Source organism: Ranitomeya variabilis, chromosome 6 (assembly GCF_051348905.1).
Source record: "Ranitomeya variabilis isolate aRanVar5 chromosome 6, aRanVar5.hap1, whole genome shotgun sequence".
NCBI lineage: Eukaryota > Metazoa > Chordata > Amphibia > Anura > Dendrobatidae > Ranitomeya > Ranitomeya variabilis.
This window is the reverse complement of record NC_135237.1, coordinates 455,023,196-455,048,619: the sequence shown is the minus strand read 5'-3', so window position 1 is coordinate 455,048,619 and position 25,424 is coordinate 455,023,196. Positions and strand designations below refer to the sequence as shown.

General features: G+C 41.2%; 1 protein-coding gene across 1 annotated transcript in view; it reads right to left on the bottom strand.

Annotated features, from left to right (window-relative positions):
* Positions 1-25,424, bottom strand: part of RP1 (RP1 axonemal microtubule associated) — a 729,254-nt gene that overhangs the window by 395,272 nt on the left and 308,558 nt on the right. The window contains exons 25-29 of the mRNA XM_077271713.1: positions 23,912-24,075; positions 12,377-12,596; positions 7,878-8,032; positions 7,288-7,366; positions 5,171-5,252 (exon numbers count right to left, since the gene is read on the bottom strand). Of these exons, the coding sequence (XP_077127828.1) occupies positions 5,171-5,252; positions 7,288-7,366; positions 7,878-8,032; positions 12,377-12,596; positions 23,912-24,075 (700 nt within the window). The remainder of the gene's footprint in view (positions 1-5,170; positions 5,253-7,287; positions 7,367-7,877; positions 8,033-12,376; positions 12,597-23,911; positions 24,076-25,424) is intronic.

The window sequence follows — 25,424 nt, the reverse complement described above, 5'->3', positions numbered from 1 at the left end:
AATGACAAACACAGAGATGAACTAGGTTTAGCAAAGAGAGGCCCACTTACTAATAGCAGAATATAGTAAGATAACTTATATGGTCAACAAAAACCCTATCAAAAAATCCACGCTGGAGATTCAAGAACCCCCGAACCGTCTAACGGCCCGGGGGGAGAACACCAGCCGCCCTAGAGCTTCCAGCAAGGTCAGGATACAGATTATATACAAGCTGGACAAAAATGCAAACAAAAACGAATAGCAAAAAGCAAAAAAACAGACTTAGCTTAATCAAGCAGGAACCAGGATCAGTAGACAAGAGCACTACAGATTAGCTCTGATATCAACGTTGCCAGGCATTGAACTGAAGGTCCAGGGAGCTTATATAGCAACACCCCTGACCTAACGACCCAGGTGAGCATAAAAGGAATGACTGACATACCCAGAGTCAAATCACTAGTAGCCACTAGAGGGAGCCAAAAAGTAAATTCACAACAGGGGCCCCTGCAGGGCAGCTAATAATGAGGGCAATCTGGCCAGTTTATCCAGCCCCGAGGGGCCCCTGGCCAGATTGCTCTCATGTGCGGTGGCTAGGGAGCAATCCCTGCACTCCGCTGCCTGCAACAGAAAATGGGAGCGGAGCTGCAGGGAATTGATCCATTTCACTCTCACTTCCTGCCTTTCTTGGTGCAGTGTGAGTGCTGACTGAACGATCCTCCCACAATCCTCTGCACATTGTGGGGGGTGGGGCCACAAGATCCCAGAAAATTCAGAGGCCCATTTGCGTGGCTGCTCCCGACACCATGGCAACCACAAGCACAACTGGGGCCCCCAGGGGCCAGCCACGCAGTCCGGTGCTGGTGAGGAGCAGCGTCCGTCCCCGAGGTGGGAGGTGTACGGATATAAAGCAACGAGGACGGGATGTCTGCTGTATAACTGGGGGACAGAGCACAAGCTGGCGCCATATAACCGAGGGAGCAGAAGTCAAAGCATGCCCGCCAGGTTGGATCTGGAGTTATGACTCGCACAGCAGTGGCTGAATGACATCATCATTCAGCACCGAGGCTGTGCGAGACAGGAAGCTGCCGGCGATGGTGCGATTTGGGATACCGTGTGGTGAGGTGTGTGTATGCAGAGAGGTGACTGGTGCTGTGTGTGTGTGTGTGCAGAGAGGTGAATGGTGGTGTGTATGTGCAGAGAGGTGACTGGTGCTGTGTGTGTGTATGTGTGCAGAGATGTGAATGGTGGTGTGTGTGTGCAGAGAGGTGACTGGTGCTGTGTGTGTGTGCAGAGAGGTGAATGGTGGTGTGTGTGTATATGCAGAGAGGTGAATGGTGCTGTGTGTGTGTGTGCAGAGAGGTGACTGGTGCTGTGTGTGTGTGCAGAGAGGTGAATGGTGGTGTGTGTATGCAGAGAGGTGACTGGTGCTGTGTGTGTGCAGAGAGGTGAAGGGTGCTGTGTGTGTGTGTGTGTGTGTGTGTGCAGAGAGGTGAATGGTGGTGTGTGTGTGTATGCAGAGGTGAATGGTGCTGTGTGTGTGTGCAGAGAGGTGAATGGTGCTGTGTGTGTCTGTGTGTAGGTGGAGGAGAGGGCAATGATGGGGGTGATGGGGCAGAAGGCAGTGATTGGGTTGAGGGCAATGATGGGGCAGAAGGCAATGATTGGGTTGACAGAGAGGGCAATGATAGGGTTGGTGAGGGAGGAGGAAATGATGGAGGTTGTGAATGGGCAATAATGGGGGTGGTGGGGGAGGAGGAAATGATGGAGTTGGTGGAATGGGTAATGATGGCGTGGTGGGGGAGAAGGCAATGATGGTGGCAGTGGAAAGGACAATGATGGGGTGATGGGGAGGAGGCAATGATGGAGGTGGTGGAATGGGCAATAATCGGGTGGTGAAGAGAAAGCAATAATGGGGGTGGGGGAGAGGGTAATAATGGGATGCGAAGGGGAGGAGGACAATGAGGGGTGTGGGGGATTGGGATGGGAGGAAGGGGGATTTATAATGGATTTAGGAACAGGGGAAGGTGGAGGAAGACGTTATTGTCGATTATTATGCCTAACCCAGTCCCTTAGTACAAAGTGTACTCACTTATGTATAGCACAGTCCCTTAGTGTGTGTGTGTGTGTGTGTGTGTGTGTGTATATATATATACACCCAGCGAAACACACAAATCCTGGTAAAGATAAGCAAATCTTTTTAAATGTAAATTAATCAGATTTGAATAAATTTTGCAGGAAATCGTGATTCAAAGTACTCCAAAGCATCCAACTGCCCTTAAAAACATGTGTAATACTATTCTTTATTCCTAACATACTAATCTTCTTTACTACTGTGCAGTCACACACTATCTGTATAGTTTCTTCAGTGTTTTATGGCTATTAAGCCCTATCTCTATGGCTAATCTGTGATGTCCTCTCACTATCCAGATTTACCACAAAATGGATGCTGCATTTCCTACTTCTGCTTTTATACCGTGAGTGACTGCACTATGCCATATGATTTGACAGCTTCAGGGCATCATGCGGAACCCTACCCAAGGTAATGCATTACTTCACTGGCTGACGTAATCATCCACAATGTGTAAAATGGCGGCCACTTTAGGCGACTGATGAGAAACAAATCGCAAATTGTTGAAATATGCTGGATTCAGTGCATTTCTAAAAATTCCACACAAATTCTACTGTATTTGCACTGAATTCCATTCATTTTCTCATTTCTAAATCCTGACAAGGCAGTCTATATTCTCTTTGCATATACTCTTGCTCTGCAGATCAGGCACACAGGAGTGAGGACCCCCTGATCTTGAGATTGATGGGGATTCCAGCTGTTGACCTCTCTGTCAAACATTTGTGTCAAAAATGTTTGTGGGTGATGGGAAAATTCATTTAAATTCATCTAAGGTTGCCTCCCCTTGTTTGCTGCAGGCTCCAGGGAAGAACCCGCAACTTTTCCAGCACATGTCAGCTGATTTCATTACTTACATGTGCCACTAACAGCCGCAGTCAGCGCTTATATCAAGTGAGCATTTATGCTAAACAGGGCTGAAGCTCTGCTTTGTGTAGCACAAGCGATCACATGATCGCAGCTTCTAATCTCCCATGGAGACTATTGAAGCAAGTGTAAAGTAAAAAAAAAAGTTTTTTTTAAAAAGTAAAAAGAAATATATAAGGTTTAGATCACCCCCCCATTCGCACCATTCAAAATAAAGCAATAAAAAGAAATACACTATTTAGTATCTCCCAATCTATCATTATATCAAAATAAATAATCAGATCGTTAAATGGCATAGCTAGAAAAAAATCAAAATGCCAGAATTGCGGTTTTTTGGTTGCTGCAACATTGCATTAAAATGCAATAATGTGTGATCAAAAGATCGCATCTACACCAAAATGGTATCAATAAAAACATCAGCTCAGCGCACAAAAAATAAACCCTCACACAGCCTCAGATCGTGAGAAATGGACACTCTGCGGCCCTGGGAAAATGGTGCCTTCTTTTTTTAATAAACTGTGGATATTTTTTTTCACCACTTAAATTAAAAAGAACCAATACATGTTTAGTTCCTACGGACTTGTGCTGACCTGGAGAATCATAATGGCAGGCCAGTTTTAACATTTATCAAACATGGCAAAAAAATTGTGGAATTGCACTTTTTTTTTGCAATTTCACAGCACTTTGAATTTTGTTCTTGTTTTCCAACTTGTCCTGCAAAAACAAGCAGTCACAAGGTCATATTGACGGGAAAAAAAAAGTTATGGGTTTGGGAAGAAGGGGAACAAAAAACGGAAATTGGAAAATGGAAAAACCCAAGTTGGTGAAGGGTTAAACTGATTAAGTATATAATAACAGCAACAATGGAATAATATTATTTATTTTCTTGCTTCATCCTTTGTTAACGAAGTGCAATGTGCTTCAGCCCTGATCACAATATAATGCTCACTCAATGACACGGCATAGCAGATGAATGGCAATGTCACATTTTATTAGGAGACATCAGTGCAGTTAGATGAAGGGAGTGAAACTCGACGTATAAACATCAATCAGTGAAAGAGGTAATTGTAAATCCTTTAGAAAACTGACATTCATAAATTTCGGTATGCTGAGTACTGAGCACTGCTAATGACATCTCCTACTCTCCCAACATTGGACATTTTAGGAATAGGAAAATTAGGAATTATGATAAATCACATCATAGAAATAGCTCATTTTTTTATGCAATTTTGCTAATTTACCAATTATACTAACAGTATATGCTGACTTTACCGTCTATCAATTATGTGCTGTATTAGGTTATGTTCACACATTGTGGGTTGGACCTGGATTTACAGATTCTGTGGCCTATTCTTCAAAGTCTTGATGAGGGGTAGTGTTGGAGTCAGATGCTCCTGAATCATGAAAAAATGCATGTGGAGCTTACTCCAGTCAGGTACTGGAGTGAGATTTCTGGTGTAGAGAACACCCCTGCTCGTTATTAATAAGACAGGTTTTACACTCCTGCTACTTCCTGTCATGTCCCGCCTCTGCCAATTTTTTGAGCGCTGGAGAAACGTCAAATGTTGCAACATTTTGCTGCAACTTTGAGTTGCACCTAAATTTTGGGACTTTTCAAAGCTTTCATGCCAGAATTCTGGTGGGAAAGCTTTGATGGATCAAGTCCTCTGTGCCTGAATCTTGACCAGATCTGCTGCAATTCTGAGGGCATTACATGTGAATGTGGCATTTAATGCTTCATTTACAATCTGATAAAAATGTTATGTGAGATAATGACCATGGTACAAGTTCATAGCTGAATTAGCTGCAATAAACTAATGGGAATTGTAAATTTAAATTTCATCAGCAGATTTCTGCAGCTAATTTCTCGGGATATCCAAAGGAAACTGGAGATTCCAATAATAAGAAAACATTAAGGTGTCTTCAAGTAAAGCAAGTAAGTCACTTTAGACTTTTATAAAAAAAAAAAAAAAGAAGAAAAGCAGTTGAGATATTACGGTACTTTTTTTCTTTTTTTTTTTTTTAACGACACTGGCCATAATCTATTGGCATTCTCTAGATTTCTCTTAGACACTCACATTCATGGGGAACGCTGGTAGTTGATATGTTGCTGGCAGAGATTTGTTTGATATATTACATTTATACTGTAATATTGTTATATCTTTTTTGTTATATTCGGCCTATTGTCATATAACATACCTGCTGCACGGAAACAGAACTTTGTGAATACTTTCATCTTCATTGTATTGTATAAGAACTTTATCCAAGAACCAGCCTTTCCCTGTGGTGGAAAAAGAAAGATAAAACAAGCAGGAAAATCTTTAGCAGTGGTTGTTGGGTTCCGAATTTTTCTATAGAATAATTATCCTTCTCAACTTTCAACTTTTTCTAGCATCTAGAATTGAAAATGAATGCCTCACCCTAAGGTCACATTCACTTATCTGTGTTTCATGGCCCATACTCGAACCACAATGCATGGACTGGCCACAGGTCTCTTGACCCAAATTTGACAACCTCATAGGCATACATATAGCTGTTGAGTTTGAGTCATCTAACTTGTGGGCATTTCTTGCATGGATTTGTGAATCGGTCCTTATAATAAGTAAAAAATATGTTATTAGTCCAATTTCTAGTGCTTCCACCAGTCAGAAAAATGAAGGCTATGTGTGAATACGGCTGTGTCTACCATAGCCCTATGACTCATCCCATTAGGGAGCAGTCAGATGGATGTATAAAACATCGACTCTCCTGACCTGATCATGAGAGCGTGAAGGAATGTCACAATGTAGAGGCATCATCCTTATTCACATGGAAACATGAGAAGCAATGGAATAAAACTGAAAGGGAGAAGATACAGATTAGATCTTAGAAAAAACTTTTTGACAGTGAGGGTGATCAATGAGTGGAACAGGCTGCCACGAGAGGTGATGAGTTCTCCTTCAATGGAAGTCTTCAAACAGAGGCTGGACAAACATCTGTCTGAGATGGTTTAGTAAATCCTGCATTGAGCAGGAGTTTGGACACGATGACCAAGGAGGTCCCTTCCAACGCTAACATTCTATGATTCTATGTATTTCTATGCAGCTGTAATGCTCGGGTCAGGAGAGGTGCCAGCCAGTCCGTGCACTGCGATGCAATCATCACTCGTGTGATATGTCTGTCTGACTGCGTCCTTAAAGTAAGAATCTTTTTCTCAGGAAAAACATAGCCTGTATCTAATTCTTAAAAAAAAATTGAATTTTATTTTCAAATAGATAAAATTAAAACTTCATTTTTAAGCTAAGAAAATGATTTTTTGGAGACAATCAATTCTTCTCAACAAATCTGGACTTCTGAACATACCTATAGACCATAATGGGTGCCTGATCACTTACTGAAAAACATGGAGTCTACATATACATGGAAAACATGGAGATCTTGGCTCTGCCGATCCTTCAGATTGACCATGAATTTTGAATTCAAGTTGTAAATGTGATTTCAATTAATAAGTTTGTAACTTTTAATTATTTGCATACATACGTGTAATGTCTGAGGATTTTATTGTAGTATAGCACTTCATTTTTAATCAACCAATGACATGAAGACCTTTCTAAGTTATATGGGGTGTCAGAGCATAAAACATCAATGACTTATCCTTAGTCTGGGTCATGAATAGCTCAGTGGCGGACTAACACCTGGCACGCCTACCGATGGCTCCGATGGCAACTAGATGTAAAATAGCAGCGCTCCGCTTATTGTTTAGCAGCCACTCTTGGATACTGCGCACCAGCTACTATTTAGAACAGGCGCTGATCTGCAGTTCTCGCTTGCAGCCCTGCACAGTGAATACAGCTGTGCTGTACAGCTCTGTCCAATGTTGACATCCATACGCTGCTGGAGCTAATGACAGCAAAGCCCGAGTGCCAGACCCCTACTGATCTGATATTATAGATTGATCCTAAGAATAGATCATCAATATTATATGCCCCAACAACCTCTTAAACAGTGTGCTCACTAACAAATCTAATAAACTAACAACTGTTTTTTTTACATTAAAGGGGCTGTACTTAATAATAAACACATTACTGGTATCTTTCAGGAACAGCCCCATAGCTGCCTACAGGTTTTTGAGTAGTATTGCACCTCTGCTCTTTTCACTTCAGTGAAGTGGATCCTACAATAACAAACGCAACCAATGGGAAACTTGAAGCTTTTTTTAATACATTTGCAGAATTTTCTACATATCTGTGTATTGCTATGACCTAGTACTCTCATTTCTATACCAGTACTATATACTATTGTAAGTTTATATGCGCCCATATGTCGGCATGCAGTACCATTTTTGCTTCCATCACAGCTCATCTGGATTTTCTGCAGTTCCCCCAATGAAACCGCTTGAATGCAAAATACATCAACCTAGAAAAAGAATGATAAATGAGATATACAATTTTCTATTTCTATACAAAATAAGTTATTACATTAGAAAATTGTTTTACATGACATAATATACACATTACAAGGTCATGGTATTTGCGGTGTTTGAAGACGCTCATTGCGGATCTGATGCACACACCTCTAGGGTTCGGTAAATAAATGGAATACAACATTTCCTTTGTTGGTCTTGACTATACTCTTGACTTTTTCCTAGATGTAGATGTTTTTTAGATCAGATCATATAATTGGAAACTATTTCATTGGATTTCCTCTCACTTGCCTTTGAGATGGCATCATTTGTCTGTGATCTGGACCCTATTATCTCGGGGATACAGAGATCTCCATGGAGAGCCACACGCCTTTACCTTATCCCAAAGGTATACTGACAGGACTCCCATTGAATTCACTAGGACTGTGCACTTTTACAGCTCCAATGTTTTCTTCTGATAATTCCCAATGAAATGTCAAAAAGCTGATGTTGAAAATTTTTTACCTGCCCTTTCTGAAATTTCCCAGTTTGGGACTTGGATTTATGTAACTTCCGCTTCCCAGAATCTCCTCTGGTCCCAAAGACATTGATGTAAATGTTGGATTCAGCATCAGCATCCGATATGCCTCCAGTGTAAACCTGAATCTCATAGTCCAACACTTAAAACAAAAAGATGAATTACATTTTTTTTAAATGTATTTGATAGAAGTGTTTACTTTATTACAGTGGTGAAATGTATCACTAAATATATGTAAATTAATGCTTTCCACACAGTTGGATTATAAAAAGAAGTCAACCATGTTTCTCTATCACATATGAGGTTGTGGAATCTCGAAGTAGGCCAGCCAAACATACTACAAAGTAACACCCCTTTAGGAAGAAAAATGCCTATTATAGAAGCACTCTCTAAATAATGTTTTTTAAATGTGTGTGTATGTATGTATATATGCATGGAATGTAAAGTGTATGTGTTTAATATACTCCCGTACCACCGTCTTCTCCGTAATCCAGCATCGTTCTCCTCTTCTCAGTGACGTCACCGCTCTTCAGACTCTCCGGCTCACTCTATGCTCTATGCAGCATGACCAGAAGAGTCTGAATTGCGGTTACGACGCTGAAAAAAGGAGCAAAACAGTGCTGGATCCCGGAGAAGGCGGCAGTAGGTGAGTTCATTAACCAACACAGTACACTACATACACATATCTATTAAGAAAAATCTTCATGGGAGTGCTTCTTTATAGTGTATGGGCACAGAGCTGTATATATTGGGAGAATTTCCTGACACCACAAACAGGGCATTCACGCATCTGTATTATGGTGGTACCATGTGCAATACAGCAATCCTGAAATACTGCACCAATATTCTTACTGTGCTAACAAATTTCAACAAGATGTCAGCATTCTCCAAAATCAGGTTTCTTTATTCAAAGCTCCATACAATACAGCAATACTGTGTAATATTTTGGCTTATCTCATTCACAAGCCTTTTTGCAATGCTTTGAATAAAGAAGTCTGATTTTGGAGAATGCTGACGTTTTGTAATTAGTTCTGGAGACTGCTAAAGACTAAAAGGGAAGGACGATCTGCTACATTCTAGCGGATACTTATGGCCTATTTAGAATGGTAGAGATGGAAGGGACCTCCTGGGTCATCTGGTCCAACCCCCTGCTCATAGCAGGATTCACTAAATCATCCCAGACAGATGACTGTCCAGCCTCTATTTGGGTTGCTTGTAATTGCATTTATAACACTAAGACCCAACACGTTCACATGTTCAGTATTTGGTCAGTATTTTACCTCAGTATTTGTAAGCCAGAACCAGGAGAGGAACAAGCAGAGGAAACATATAATAGAAACACGTCACCACTTCTGTATTTATCACCCACTCCTGGTTTTGGCTTCTAAATACTGAGGTAAAATACTGACCAAATACTGAAAGTGTGAACCTGTCCTTACTGTGATGTGCAGGGATCATATACATTTGTTAAGTTATGAACTAGTCTATATGAAAGTCCTGACTAAATATAGTAAAATGAAGAAATAAGCAATCAAACATCTGAATGGAATTATCACAAGAGATGCCTCTAAGAAAATACAGTACTTTAATTTAGCAAACGAGTCCAGATCTTTCAGAACAAGACATTACTTAGGCTGGTTTCACATTTGCGTTTTTTGCCGCATGCGTTTTTTTTTGTATGCGTTTTGCCGCGTTTGACGACGCATGCGTCGTTTCTATGCTTGCGTTTTGTTGCAGAAATGCAACATGTAGTAATTTCTAGAGGTGTTTTTTTGCCGCAAAAAAACGCATGCGTTTTTTTGCGGCAAAAAAACGTATTGCTGTCTATGTAAACGCATGCGTTTTTAAGCACATGCGTTTGGTTGCGTTTTAAACGCATGCGTTTCAATAGAAAAAAACAAGAATACACACTGATAAGCCACCCCCCACCATCAAGGTGATAAAGGGATCCAAACCCTAACCCTAACCCTAGGGATCCTAACCCTAACCCTAACCCCAACCCTAGCTATTTCTATTTATAGTGGGTTTTCTAGATGATTTTGATGATTGGCAGCTGTCACACACTTCTCAGCATGCGTTTCAAAAACGCAAGAAAAAACGCATGTAAACGCATCAAAACGCCGCGTTTTTTTACCGCATGAGAAAACGCATGCGTCTAAAAAACGCATGCGTCTAAAAAACGCAGCGTTTGCATGCGTTTACATGCGTTTTTTACACCACCTGCATTTGCGTTTTAAACGCTGCATTTTTAAACGCAAATGTGAAACTAGCCTTACAGATTAAAACAAATATAGAGGGAAATGTTTGAATTACCTAAACTTTTCTCAAGGTGCAATGGCCAACTACACCTGATCCCTCCACGTGGGACTCATTCTTGTTTTAAAAGGCTATTCCAGCTCTGCTCACTTCAACATTGGAAGATGGGCAGCACTATATGCATTATATTGCATGGAGGACCATGGAGGGGTGCATTATATTGTATGGAGGTCCATGGAGGGGGTCCATTATATTGTATGGAGGACCATGGGGGGTGCATTATATATTATATGGAGGACCATGGTGAATGCATTATATTGTATGGAGGACGATGGCGAGTGCATTATATTGTATGGAGGACCATGGCGAGTGCATTATACTGTATAGAGGACCATGGTGAATGCATTATATTGTATGGGGAACCATAGCGAGTGCACTATATCGAATGGAGGACCATGGTGAGTGCATTACATTCTATGGAGGACCATGGTGAGTGCATTATATTCTATGGAGGACCATGGGGAGCGCGTTATACCAAATGGAGGATTATAAAGGGCACATTATACTATATGGTGGATTATGGGGCACATTATACTATATGGAAGATTATAGAGCAGGGGTCCCCAATCTGTAGCTCGGGAGCCACATCTGGCTCGCAAGCCCATGAATTGTGGCTCGCGACTGTCTGCCAGCTTGGTGCATTAGCTCCAGGTCTAGCAAACAGGTATGAAGAGTACATCTGAAAATGGTGACTTTTCGAGTAGCCCTGCAGAGAAGAGCAGATTTGGATGCACATATACTGGTCTTAGGGGTTTAGAGATGTTTTAGGTATGGAGGATGATATTATCTGTCAGAGAAGGTTCTTGAATCTGGATGTGACTGTGTTGGGAGTCCTTGATGGGAGAATACTGAATTGGGGCATTGTGGTAACCCCTGGATCTCAGTGTACTGCTTTGGAATGATTTCTGTCAAAAAGCTTTGGTTATCATTATACGCGTAATGGGGGCTTTGGTTGACACTACAATGAGGGGGACAGGAGCATTATGTATCTCGTGACCCGCTCTCAGAGCTGAATGTGGCTTGCGACCCTCTCTCAGTGCTGAATTTGGCTCTCTTAATCAAAAAGGTTGGGGACCACTGTTATAGAGGGTGCATTATACTATGTGAAAGGTTATGTGGGGCCGTTATAATATTTGGAGAACTATTATATTGTATGCAAGCAATTTTACAGTGTGAAGGTGTGTGTGGGGTCCATCATACTGTGTGGAGGGCTGGTGCACAGTAGGATCATTATAATGTGCTTGTAGAGGCTAATGTGGAGGACTTCAACATTGGGGTATTATACTGTGTTTGGGGGGCACTTTTGTTGCCATCATACTCTATTAGGGCAATGAAAGAGGAATCTAGGACTTCAGAAGGAGGAAAATTACTATGTAAAAGCTTGGAAAGTTGTGAGATATTCCCTTCTGTGACCCAGAAATTATTTATTTATTTATTTTTTTTGGGGGCAGTTAGAACATCTGCCATTGGACTACCTGATTTCTATGAGCGCCCCTGCGGGATGAGCTCAGAGATGTCAGTGTCACATTTATGTATGCTGCAACCTGTAATCGCTCTGTAGTGAGAGCAGAGAAGGCTACTTCTGTGTGAGACATGTAATAACAGCCAGTTCTACCCATATAAAAACCTTTGCTCAAGGGTATTAGCTATCTGTGCTCTACTCCTAGTACTTGATAATCATTGCACATTGTCAAATTCAGCAGTCTAAAGTCACACAGGGTGACTGCAGATTTTTCTTTTCAGCCTAGAAAACCCCTTTAATATACTTAATGTTAACCTGCTAATTGTCTCTTTACTGATTAACTGAAGCACATATTAGTCAGTCATGAGGTATTCAGGCCTTTTATTAAGTTACCTTAAAGTAAGAAATGTGATAAAAAAGACAAAAAACAAAGAACTATTACTGTGGATGATTCTTGTTGACTTGTCCTACATTGATGCTGTGCCTTACACGCACACGTGACAGCTCCAACTCTGTCCTCACTAGTAATGTTTTTTTTTTGTTATTTTAGCAAATTTTTTTCTTTGAGGCATTTTTTAAAAATTGAACATCCCTATAAGTCTCCATTATATAGACTATATTCTAAGACATTCATACATGTAGTATATACTGAAACACCTGAAAGTTCTCGTGAACATTGCAACATACACTATTATTGAAGATACATACACTCTAATGGATCACTTGCATCTGTTGACAGAGGCAGCTCTATCCATGTGTCTCCATCATCATGATTCTCTCCAAGCCATCGATTTACTGGTAGGTGGAATTCTTGATCAGATGACAGATCACACAGTTTCACCTCCTCTAGATACCAGTCTGGGTTGTCTCCTGAGTTGTCATGCCCAATGCGTATTTTATATGGCTTGCACAATATTTTTAAATTAATCTGCAAAGTAATACACAATAGTTAAAAGAGCACTTCAGGAAAAAACTGAAGCTCGACATTATGCATTCAAACTCAGCACTAGGTATTATACGAAGTATCAAAACTATACCTTAAATTGTTCTTCCTCTCTACTTAAATTACATTGGCAGACTGTATAGTTGCATCATGCAATCATGCAGCCTGCCAGCTAGATGTAGCAGAGCTAGACCCATTATGGGACAAATTGATTATTATCTTCTTACAGAATAGGTGAGAAATATTGTTTATTATTTTAATTCTCTTACAGGGGACAATGGCTTCACTGGAATGGGCGATGCCGTAAGTATGGTTTAATAAAGATTGATTAAAGGAGTCTGTGTCATTCTTTCAATGAAAGGACTTTATTCAGGGGGTGTGTTTTTGTACAATATACAGTTATATGAAAAAGTTTGGGCACCCCTATTAATCTTAAGCTTAATGTTTTATGAAAATTGTTTTTTTTGCAACAGCTATTTCAGTTTCATATATCTAATAACTGTTGGACACAGTAATGTTTCTGCCTTGAAGTGAGGTTTATTGTGCTAACAGAAAATGTGCAATCTGCATTCAAACAAAATTTGACAGGTGCATAAGTATGGGCCCCTCACCAGAAAAGTGACAATAATATTTAGTAGATCCTCCTTTTGCAAAAATAACAGCCTCTAGTCGCTTCCTGTAACTAACTATGGGGTTAGTAATGGGGCTTCTTATAGATGCCTATTCATTACTAACCTCTGGGCTTGATGTCACCTAACAATACAAAGGTGACATCAACCCCCCAACTATTACCCCACTTGCCACTGCACCAGGGCAAGTGGGAAGAGCGAGGCTAAGTGCCAGAATTGGCACATCTTATAGATATGCCTTTTCTGGGGTGGCTGAGAGATTATGTTTTTAGCCATGGGGGCAAGATCTATGGCCCCTTCCTAGGCTATTAATATCAGCCTGCACCTGTCTGCCTAGCCTTTGCTGGTTATTAATTATAGGGGGATCCAACATCACTTTTTGGTAGGGTCCCCTAATTAATAGCCAGTAAAGGCTAAGTATACAGCTGTGAGCTGATATTAATAGCCCAGGAAGCTTCATGGGTATTACCACATTCTCAGGCTATAAACATCTGCCCCAGCCATCAACTTTCCCTCTGCTGGTTAAAAAAGTTACGGGGGAGCCCACACCATTTTTTTCAGAAAAATAATCATTTATTAATTAAATACATGTACACTATGCTGCACACGCACTGTACTAAGTGTATATGTCACTGACATCTTTATATCTTTATATTCTCTGTGTATATACTGTGTGTAATCTAGCTATTATATACTGTAGGGTCAAGCTGTGATTTTACTGTACTCAGCTGCTGAATTGCCAGCTTTTTATCTATCTACACTGTCTGGGTGTTATGTTTGACTCCAATCTCTCCTTCACATTCCATATACAATCTCTTGCCCGCTCTTGCCTCTTACACCTAAAGAACATCTCTAGAATCTGCCCTTTTCTCACTATGGAAACAACAAAAACCTTCACTGTCGCCTTGATCCACTTCCGCCTGGACTACTGCAATGCTCTACTAATTGGCCTCCCCCTCACTCGACTTTCCCCTCTCCAGTCTATCCTTAATGCAGCAGCCAGGGTTGTCTATCTAGCTAATCGTTACTCAGACACGTCCGCTCTTCGCCAGTCGTTACACTGGCTGCCCATTCATTATAGGATACAATTCAAAGTACTTGCTCTCACCCACAAAGCTCTCCACAGTGCGGCACCCCCTTACATCTCCTCCCTCATTTCTGTCTATCGGCCTAACCGACCTCTGCGCTCTGCAAATAACTTTAGACTAAGCTCTGCACTAATCCATAGCTCCCACTCCCAACTCCAAGACTTCTTCCGCGCAGCGCCAATCCTCTGGAATGCTCTACCCCAAGATATTAGGACCATCCACAATTTACATAGTTTTAGGCCCTCCCTCAAAACAAATTTGTTCAGAGCGGCCTATCACATTTCCTAATCAAAGTCATTTTATGTTTGTGTGTGTGTAGCCCATTCACTATCTCCATCTATCCCCCACCCCCTGAAGATGGCTGGACCATCATTGTAAATACATAATTGTAAATACACACCTGTACTTTGTATCTCCCGCACCTCATTGTAGATTGTAAGCTCTTACGAGCAGGGTCATCTTATTTTGCTTTAATTATTGTATTGCTAACGTTATTACTTATGACTGTTGTGTTTGAAACTGTTATTCTGTAAAGCGCTGTGGCGCTATATAAAGATTATTATTATTACTAGATGGTGGCCCGATTCTAACTCATCGGGTATTCTAGAATATGCATGTCCACGTAGTATATTGCCCAGCCATGTAGTATATTGCCCAGTGACGTAGTATATTGCCCAGCGACGTAGTATATTGCCCAGCCACGTAGTATATAGCCCAGCCACGTAGTATATAGCCCAGCCACGTAGTATATTGCCCAGTGACGTAGTATATTGCACAGAGCCACGTAGTATATTGCCCAGTGACGTAGTATATTGCACAGTGATGTAGTATACAGCACAGAGCCACGTAGTATATTGCCCAGCCACGTAGTATATTGCCTAGCCATGTATGTCACAGGTTAAAAAATAAAAAATAAACATACTCACCTTCCGATCCGAGGGCCCCTTGTAGTTCTAACATACTCACCATACTTAGTAGTATGTTCTGTCGCCTGTGCGAGATACAGGCGGCAGCTTCCGGTCCCAGCCTGCTCGCGCAGGGCCTGTGATGACGTCACGGTCACATGACTGTGACGTCACGGCAGGTCCTGCTCGCCCAGGCGCGCAGGGCCTGTGATGACGTCACGGTCACATGACCGTGACGTCATGGCAGGTCCTGTTCGCGCAGGCGCGTAGGACTTGCGATGACGTCGCGGTCACATGACAGTGATGTCATGGCAGGTCCTTCTGCCAGACCATCCGTGCCAACGGAACGTGCCGGTTGCATCGCGAGGAGCGGGAAAGGCGGCGTAGGTGAGTATATAATCATTTTTTATTTTTTTTACTGTTTTTAACATTAGATGTTTTTACTATTGGCACTGCATAGGCTGCGTAAATAGTAAAAAACTTGGTCACACAGGGTTAATAGCAGCGGTAACGGAGTGCGTTACCCGCGGCATAACGCGGTCCATTACCACCGGCATTAACCCTGTGTGAGCGGTGAGCGGAGGGGTGTATGCGGGCGCAGGGCAGTGAGTGCGGGGAGTAAGGAGCGGCCATTTCCTTCCGGACTGTGCGTGTCGCTGATTGGTCACGGCAGCCATGACAGGAAGCTGGCGAGACCAATCAGCGAACGAATAACCACGACACACAGACAGAAGGACAGACAGACAGAAGTGACCCTTAGACAATTATATAGTAGATTATTATGGTGAAAAAAGGAGCTTCTGTTTAATAGCCCAACATGGCGACATTTTGGTTCAAGAGAGAGAACCTTTTTCACTCTAGAACCGAAACGTTGCCATGATGGGTTATTAAACAGAAGCTCCTTATTTCACTCTGAATGGTGTGCTGCCTTCAATTTTTGAATCTATACATAAGGTTTAGTCTTCGCCTGGGGTGCTTTGCAACCAACTCGCGATTTTTAAGAGTATGTGCATACGTTGCAGATTTGGCTGCGGATCTGCAACAGATTTGGACCTGCGGATCCGCAGCAGTTTTCCATGCGGTGTACAGTACCATGCAAACCTATGGAAAACAAAACCCGCTGTGCACGTTGTGGAAAATTCCGTGCAGAAACGCAGCGGTTTGTTTTCCGCAGCATTACAATTGTTTGTGTGGAAATGCAGCATTTCTGCACCCATTGACTATACATTGAGTAAGGCAAATCCGCACATCAAAAAACGCAAGACAATCTGCAACAAATCTGCAAGTAATCCACAAGAAATCCAAATCAATTCCGCATTAAATCCGCAACCATATTGGCCTGCGTTTTCTGCCAAGAGATGCGGATTCTGTGGGGAAAATTCCCCAGACAAATCTGCAACGTGTGCACATACCCTTAGTGCTGCTCTTATTCTTTTCTATTTCTATACATATGTGTGTGTGTGTGTGTGTGTGTGTGTGTGTGTGTGTGTGTGTGTGTGTGTGCTTTAAAGAATATTTCCTTTGAAAACTATGTGTAAATGTCATAGAGAATTTCTCTATGTAAAAGCTCATGATAAAATCACATTGTAGTCGGATAGCAATCGCACTGCATTCGGATGTAAATCGGATGCTAGGTGTTAAAAATCGGATTTGATCCTAGGTCCGCAGCACTTCAAAGCAACACTGCTATCCAGCAACCATGTTGCTCTAACAGACTGTTTAATAACACACTGCATTATCAGTCTTGTTAGGCTATTTAAATTGTAGAAACTATCCAAAAATTATCCCTTTTGGGGGCAGATGCCTGCCTCAATGATGATTATAGATAGGCAGTGGAAATGGAAGAAGCTGTGGCTTTTTTTTTTACATGGGGTGGTGAAAAATGATCCCTGTTTGGGAAGTCTCAAGAGCAATTTTCTTTAATAAGAAAAGAAACAATTGTTTTTTCACAAGGATTTCAAAAATTATCCTTAGATTCAGGGCATGAAAACAGGTCAACTAAGCTCCTTTTTGTTGTGAGCAAGCCTTTCAAAACAGAAGCCCTATTTTGTTAGCTGTTTAATTTTTGTTTATTCTCAAAACAGTACGTTTTGCATTAGTAGTACAGTCATTCACTATAGAACACAATGTGCAGCCAGGAGATTTATTTATTGCATGGCTGTGCAGACAATCAGATGCTATGGCCAGTTTAAATACTGGCACCAGCCATAGGAGAATGAAAGTTGGCACGGATCTATGCTTGATTAATTTTGACAAATGTAAGGTTTTCTGTGCTAACGGCAGATCACCTGGTCCGTGTTGAATTCCCTCTCTGACACTACTGTATACTGGAGGCTGGACATTATAGTAAAGCCATTGCAAAACGGTCTTGGTCTTGCTACTGGTTCAATCTGCTGAGCCAGAAGTCCATGGTATTGGGGCTCAGGGTAACTGCCAGACAAAAAACACAATGCAGGTATGATTGAACCTGGCTCTTCAAACGGTGGGACTGTTTGCTTATTGGTACTAGGGCAGAAAAAATATCTAGTCCATCATGTGATATATACTGTAATTGCTGCTGTTGTCTTGGTTATTTGTTGTAGCTGGTGTCGGGGGAAAGACACCTCACAAAGTCATTCACATTCTTTCCAAAAATTAAACATTTTGTTAAAGGGAATTGCATTACAGAAATTCAGGAATTTTGGTTGGATAATTTAAAATTTTTTTGAGTCTAGTATCACTCTGCAGAGAGTGGAGAGGATACAACATGTGGTATGCAGCTGTCCACTCTGCAAAAGCTTCACTTAGCAAGGAACACAGTTTATCCTGGAAATATGCTAATTCACCTGACTCATAGGTTCCTTAACCTATGTGGGTGCTGTAGGTTAGGGGACTGTGAGGCATGCAGCTGTCCACTCAGCAAAAGCTTCACTTAGCAAGCAACACAGCTTAAGAAACAGAAACAGGTGCCATTGATATAATGGAAATTCACTATGTACAACCTTAATTGTTAGGGTGGCAGAAGGAGGTGGGCTTAGCAGAACACTGACTCGAGCTGATGGTGTCGCTATCAGAAGTTACATCATCTTGTAGTGATTGGGATGAGTGATGTGACATATATTCCTTTCCGCCTCTCACTTGCGCCACGCAGATACCCTTGTCAGAGATAAAGTAGGCCAATAGTGCCTGTGCCCCTAACTACTACAGCCAAGATGTTTGCTAAAGTGTAGGTGATGCTGCGGCTCCCACATTTTTTTTTTGCCATGGTTTGGGTAATTTTCTCTCAAGACACCACATCCATTTTCATTGCCATGTTTTAGTTTAACACACATTTTGGACTCAAATATAATGTTTCAAGTCTTTACCAAGATCTGTTACCACACGTAACCAATCCTGAGAAACTATGCAATCAACCACAATCTCAAGGCAGGGTTCACATAATGGCCAAAAAAGGCTAATACAACTGTAGCCTGCCATTATTGGTGTAGCGTATATATTCTTCCAATTTGACATGCCCAGTCTGGGAGTCTACTCAGTGAGCACTGACCATAGAGACTTTGTATCGGTCCCTTATATCCTATTTGAAGTTGTAAGTTGTTCATCTAAGATTAATGCAGATTATTGCTAAAAAAGCTAATCCATAATAGAAAGTCCCATATTATGAGCTGTTATTGGCTTTGTCTGATTTCCATTAATAAATGTTTTAAGAAGAAATTGTCAAGAAGCAAAAACCACACCTTAAAACACAAGCACATTTGAAACTACTGGGACCACCTGACCTGGTATTTTGTATACTCTACTGATCCTTTTATTAAATGGAGATTATGCAAATATCATGGTCATTGTTGGCCTGGGGTGCCAAGGGGCAAGGGCACACCAGTAACCAGCGTTCATCTATATGCAATATTACCGGACTCTTTCAGGAATTTGCCTGTGCCTCTACATAATAAACTATGTTGCTTTTTAAATGAATGATGAAATCACACCAATGCTCATTTGTGGGCCTACCAGGGGATTCACCTGTCCCACCGTGGGCCAGACTGAGCCTGATCACGTCTTCTGCTTGACTTTTCAGACACTATTGACATCTATTTTAGGTCCCATAAGAGTCCATAGAGGAATGTTTAGCTTTTATCATAGCCTCATTGAATTTTATGACTAGCTGTGTATTCCTAGTAGAAGCTATTATCTGCAGCTTTCTAATTTGTAAAACAATTTTTTTTAAGTTGCTAGTTTTCTCCTATTGTTAGTTGAAGTATAATACTACAACTAATAATGAGATCTTTGTGAGCTGGGTTATTCATTATAAAATACTGAGCCTTGAATTATAATAGGAAACTCAGTTTATCTGAGCCACAAAAGTTGATCTATAACTTCTAGGTGTATAGTAAAGAAGCAGCTTCCAAGATTGATGAACATTGGTAGAGACAGCAACGAAAATACAAAGAAAGAACCTCCTAAGGGAATCGTATCTTAAGTGACTGCATTGGCAGCAATAGCTGAGGCCACGCATAAAAAGACAGGAATCCAGTCTTCTCAATTACTTTCCGGAAATATTTCATTTTAGGCAATGTGTTATATCTGATTTCAGTTTTAACTGAGGCTGGTTGAATTCTAACTCATTATCTAACAAAGGTGACAAAATATAAATAAAACCATAGAAACCCAGCAATAGTCTGTTCTTTAGACAAAAACATGCAAACATTTCTTTTACACAAGCATGGTTTATCATGTGAGATTACATATTGCAATATGATCCATGGGGGTGACTACAAAAAGAGAATTTGTAACAAATTAATATTATCTGGATTTCTGCAAAATGTACAGTACTGTGCAAAAGTTTTATGCATGTGTGGAGAAAATACTTCAGAGTGCTTTCAAAAAATGGAATCGTTAATAGTTTATTTTTTATCAACTAACAAAATTCAAAGTTAATGCACAAAATATAAATCTAGATCACATCAATACTGTAGTGTGACCAGAAATACACAAACTATCTTCAGCGTAAAGAAGAACAAGGAGCTCTGGAAGTGCCGGTATGGCCCCCGAAGAGCACGGATCTCAACATCATCGAGTCTGTTTGGGATTACATGATAAACTTGCACAAAGTCTACATCTATATTTGTGGTTAGTTCTCCAAGATGTTTGGAACAACCTTCCTGCCAAGTTCCTTCAAAAACTGCATGCAAGTGAACCTAGAAGAATTGATGCTTTGATTCTGTTTGAAAGGCTAAATTGGTCACATTGAATATTGATTTGATTTAGATTTTTCATTTGTTCCTTTTGTTCATTCACTTTGCATTTTGCTAACTGATAAACTAAACTATTAGAGGTACCATTACACTAAACGACTTACCAATGATCACGACCAGCGATGCGATCGTTGGTAAGTCGCTGTGTGGTCGCTGGGGAGCTGTCACACAGACAGCTCTCTCCAGCGACCAACGATCAGGGGAACGACTTCGGCATCGTTGAAACTGTCTTCAACGATGCCGAAGTCCCCCTGCAGCACCCGGGTAACCAGGGTAAACATCGGGTTACTAAGCGCAGGGCCGCGCTTAGTAACCCGATATTTACCCTGGTTACCATTGTAAAAGTAAAAAAAAATACTACATACTCACATTCTGATGTCTGTCACGTCCCCCGCCAGCATCCACAGGGTTAAACTGCTTTCGGCAGGAGCGCTTGCTAATGCTGCACTGCTGCCGAGAGCTTCCCTGCACTGAATGTGTCAGCACCCTGAGCGCCGGCAGTAACAGCGGTGACGTCACCGCTGTGCTCTGCTTTACGGCCGGCACTGACAGTCAGTGCAGGGAAGCTCTCGGCAGCAGCGCAGCATTAGCAAGCGCTCCTGCCGAAAGCAGTTTAACCCTGTGGACGCCAGTGGGGGACGTGACAGACATCAGAATGTGAGTATGTACTGTTTTTTTTTTTTTACTTTTACAATGGTAACCAGGGTAAATATCGGTTTACTAAGCGCGGCCCTGCGCTTAGTAACCCGATATTTACCCTGGTTACCATTGTAAAACATTGCTGGCATCGTTGCTTTTGCTGTCAAACACAACGATACACGCCGATCTGATGACCAAATAAAGTTCTGGACTTATAGCTCCGACCAGCGATATCACAGCAGGATCCAGATCACTGCTGCGTGTCAAACACAACGAGATCGCTATCCAGGACGCTGCAACGTCACGGATCGCTGTCGTTCTCGTTGGAAAGTTGGTCAGTGTGAAGGTACCTTGAGGCTGTGTGCACACGTAGCAGATTTTTTGCGTTTTTTTTGCGTTTTTTCGCTATAAAACGCTATAAAACCGCAAAAAAAGGCTAACATTAAGCATCATATGTAACAGAATGCAATCCGCATTTTTTGTGCACATGCTGCATTTTTTTCCTGAGCGGAATCGCAATCCAGAAAAAAACGCAGCATGTTCATTAAAATTGCGGAATCATGGCGATTCTGCACACATAGGAATGCATTGATCTGCTTACTTCCCGCACGGGGCTGTGCACACCATGTGGGAAGTAAGCAGATCAAGTGCGGTTGGTACCCAGGGTGGAGGAGAGGAGACTCTCCTCCACGGACTGGGCACCATATAAGTGGTAAAAAAAAAAGAATTAAAATTAAAAATAGCGATATTCTCACCTTCTGGCGGCCCGACCTTCTTAGCGGCTTCCGTGGTGTGTGTGAAGGACCTGTGACGTGACCGCTACGTCAATGGAAGGTCCTGAACACACAGCATTAGGAACGGAGTATAACTTTTTTTTTATTTTTTTTATTATTTTTAACATTTTATCTTTTACTATAGATGCTGCATAGGCTGCATCTATAGTAAAAAGTTGGTCACACTTGTCAAACACTATGTTTGACAAGTGTGACCAACCTGTCAAACAGTTTTCCAAGCAATGCTACAGATCGCTTGGAAAACGCTAGCATTCTGCAAGCTAATTATGCTTGCAAAACGCTAGTTTTCTGCGGGTATATGCATGCAAATTCTGCATGCGATATACCCGCGGCAGGAGGCGCAGAATTGCCGCGGATATTTCCACGGCAATTCTGCTACGTGTGAACTCAGCGGCTGTTTTTTAAAGCATTCTTACTATGTACCACATTTATCTCAAATGTATGCTGAAATCAAGGCCATTGTCCAATTGGTCTAAACATAGAAAAGCTGTACACGTGCAGTTTTGTTTTAACCAAGTGTCATTGCGAATAAATGGAGTGGAGATGAGCATGTTCAGCTTCATCAGAGCCCCGTTCTCGAGATCAATGGGAGTCCCAACAGTTGGAGTGATAGGGAAGTCGCTTTCAAACTTGGCACAACCCTATTAAAGGGGTTAGCGTTGGGGCATCAGCTTTCTATAGAGTGCTGGCAATTAGCTAATTGTCATGAATCTGGCAGCTAAAATACAATGGCAAACCACCATATTCTGACAAAGCTGTGGACAGTTGCAAACCTGTATATAGAAAGTCGCTCGATCTAAGCTGACATTGGGAAGTAAAAAGGATCACTTTTGGGGGATATGTCTATTTGACATTTATGTAACAAAGTAGGACATATAGAAGGGGTTGTCCTACAAAATATTTATAGGAGTAATAAGAAGAATTTGTATCATGGTTGATTTAAGCAGTGAGAAACAAAAAGTTCAACTTTTTGCTTCAGTCAATTTACTGTATTTCTGCTATCTAGTAAATACTATTTTGTACCTATTTTTTATACATTTTTATATTTTGCATGTATTATTTTTTTGTAGTGCAGTTTGTAATGTTAATGTTATGTGACCGAAGTGACATCTTGACCACTGACTATTTTCTGTATTCAGGATACTAACCTTTACATTTTGTCTAAAGCAAGTATTTTAAGTCAAAGACGTATGAAAGGGTAATTATGTAATGACTATGCCAAAAATCTCTCCCTGGCTTGATTAAAAGGTACTTGTGGGGTCTGATATTCTCTTGGGCAGCATAGTGGCTCGGTGGTTAACACTGTTGCTTTGCAGCACTGGGAATCAAATCTAACCCCTCGGATTAAATTCCACCAAGGACAACATCTGCAAGGAGTCTGCATATTCTCCTTATGGGTTTCCTCCAGGTTCTCTGGTTTCCATCCACGCTCCAAAGACCTACTGATAGGGAATTAAGATAGTGAGCCCCAATGGAGACAGCGATGATGTCTGTATAGCGCTGTGGAATTAATGGCGCTAAGTAGGTAAAATAGATAATCTTTAGGTTATATATATTTCACTACACATGTACTGTAGTAGCCAGCTCAGTGTGCCCTACAGTTCTGATTCCCTGACATATTTTCGGCTGACCTGCCTAAATACCATACTCACACACAAAAAAACAAAGAGAGGAGCTACGGGTCTTAAGGAAAGAATTGTGGTCTCTACCATGTTGTTTGACACTGGTCCTGGCTGTGTACATTGTGTTTCTTATGACAAAGTATAATGTTAATAATTTATAAAATTGCCCCATATATTTATCAACAAATGGTCCAGATTTTTTTGAACAGCATGGATGACAGATGAATTGAGGACGAATCTCACCACTATGCAAATAGCCTGCAGCTTGTTTATTGAAGTTTGAGAATTTTAATAATTATCTCTTCACTTTTATCCAGGCTGAATGATAACCATCTGTTTATGTAAATCTGGTAATTACAGCATTGTAAACAGCCGCAATATTATCCACATACCTGGAACGTATCTGCACTGTTCACATTAAACAGTTGATGACTCCCCGATCCCAACGTTATGGGGCCAGAACTTGCTCCTGTGCTGTAGACATGAAGGAATACTGTGGCATCAGTGCCAGCATTGGGTGAATTGCCAGTTACAAGTGTGATCTTCCAATCCCCCTCTGTAAAGAAAAAACATAGTCCTGTTTTAACTAATCTGTCAAATAAGATAAAAATTACTGAAAATAAATATAGAGGGGAGGAGTTATTATTTTTGTTGCTCCAGATTTCTGCATTGAAAAGTTGCAAAATTTGTTTCACATGAGTTTAGCATAGACATTTATGACCTTCTGCCCCAAAAATGTATCTAAAAGTGACCAGTGCTTAGCAATTCGGGATATCCACAGCCACAAAATAGCTATAATGCATGCCGAAAAGTGGTAGAGGTTGTACGGAAAATCTATGCTACATCATACTTGGCATAGATTTCATTTTCTGGCTCACAAATAGACTACTGGTTCAAAAAACTGGGAAACTGGAGCTTGAAACCAAGTTCTGATCATTTCCCCATAAATCTGTTCTTGGACTGGTGGCATATTTAATATTTACCATATACTGTGGTTATCAAAGTTCAGTGGAATCTTTACAACGTTGGCCAAATTGTGTTCAATTTGCACAGCTCTTAGTTCCCATACAGATATTAAATAAATTAACATTGGTGTTCACTTTATACCTATTCTACTTAGAAAGACAGGTTTCGACATATGGATCATACAAGACTCTGGAATGTTTTTTGCCATGCACACAATTTTCCCACATAAATAATAACAGTCATATCTGTTCTAGACCAAGAGTCAGGACATAACACCATTATAGCTACCCCTCAAGGACAGTGTGGGAACAGTCAGACAAGATCCATTTGTCACAAAAGAGGAATGGAAGTTGGCACTTGGAGAATGGAGCAACCGGTTCGGCCTCTAGTCACAGATAGTATCATCATCTACCGTTGTTGATGGAGGGACCCAAGGGCAGTTTTTTTTTTACTGATAATAGGACAAAAACATCCAGCTCACCACACATCGCCTTGATCCAGTCCAGAATGTGGCAAGTGTCTCTGCCAAAGACACCAGCAAAATGGAAGTAATGAGAAGAAATCCACCTGGACGGACATAAAATCTCCTTTCATTGATGCAGAATTAAAATCGTGATAACATCTGCTGTAGGCTTCAAGTATGAAACACTGACGCGTTTCATGGAATCCATGATTAAAGGTGCTGAACACACCAGAAATGTGTCGATGTTTCATACTTGAAGTCTACTGTGGATGTTATCACTATTTTAATTCTGCATCAATAACAGAAGATTTTACGTTAGTGTAGCTGGATTTCTTCTTTTTTTCTTCAGCCTTAGCAAAGAATACACATTCGGTTCAGTATCATAGCCTTGTATTGAAATACTCTAGTCAATGTCACTGGTTGACATGGTCGATCATCCCACTGCCTCAGCCCCAGCGCACCAACCCAACCCAGCA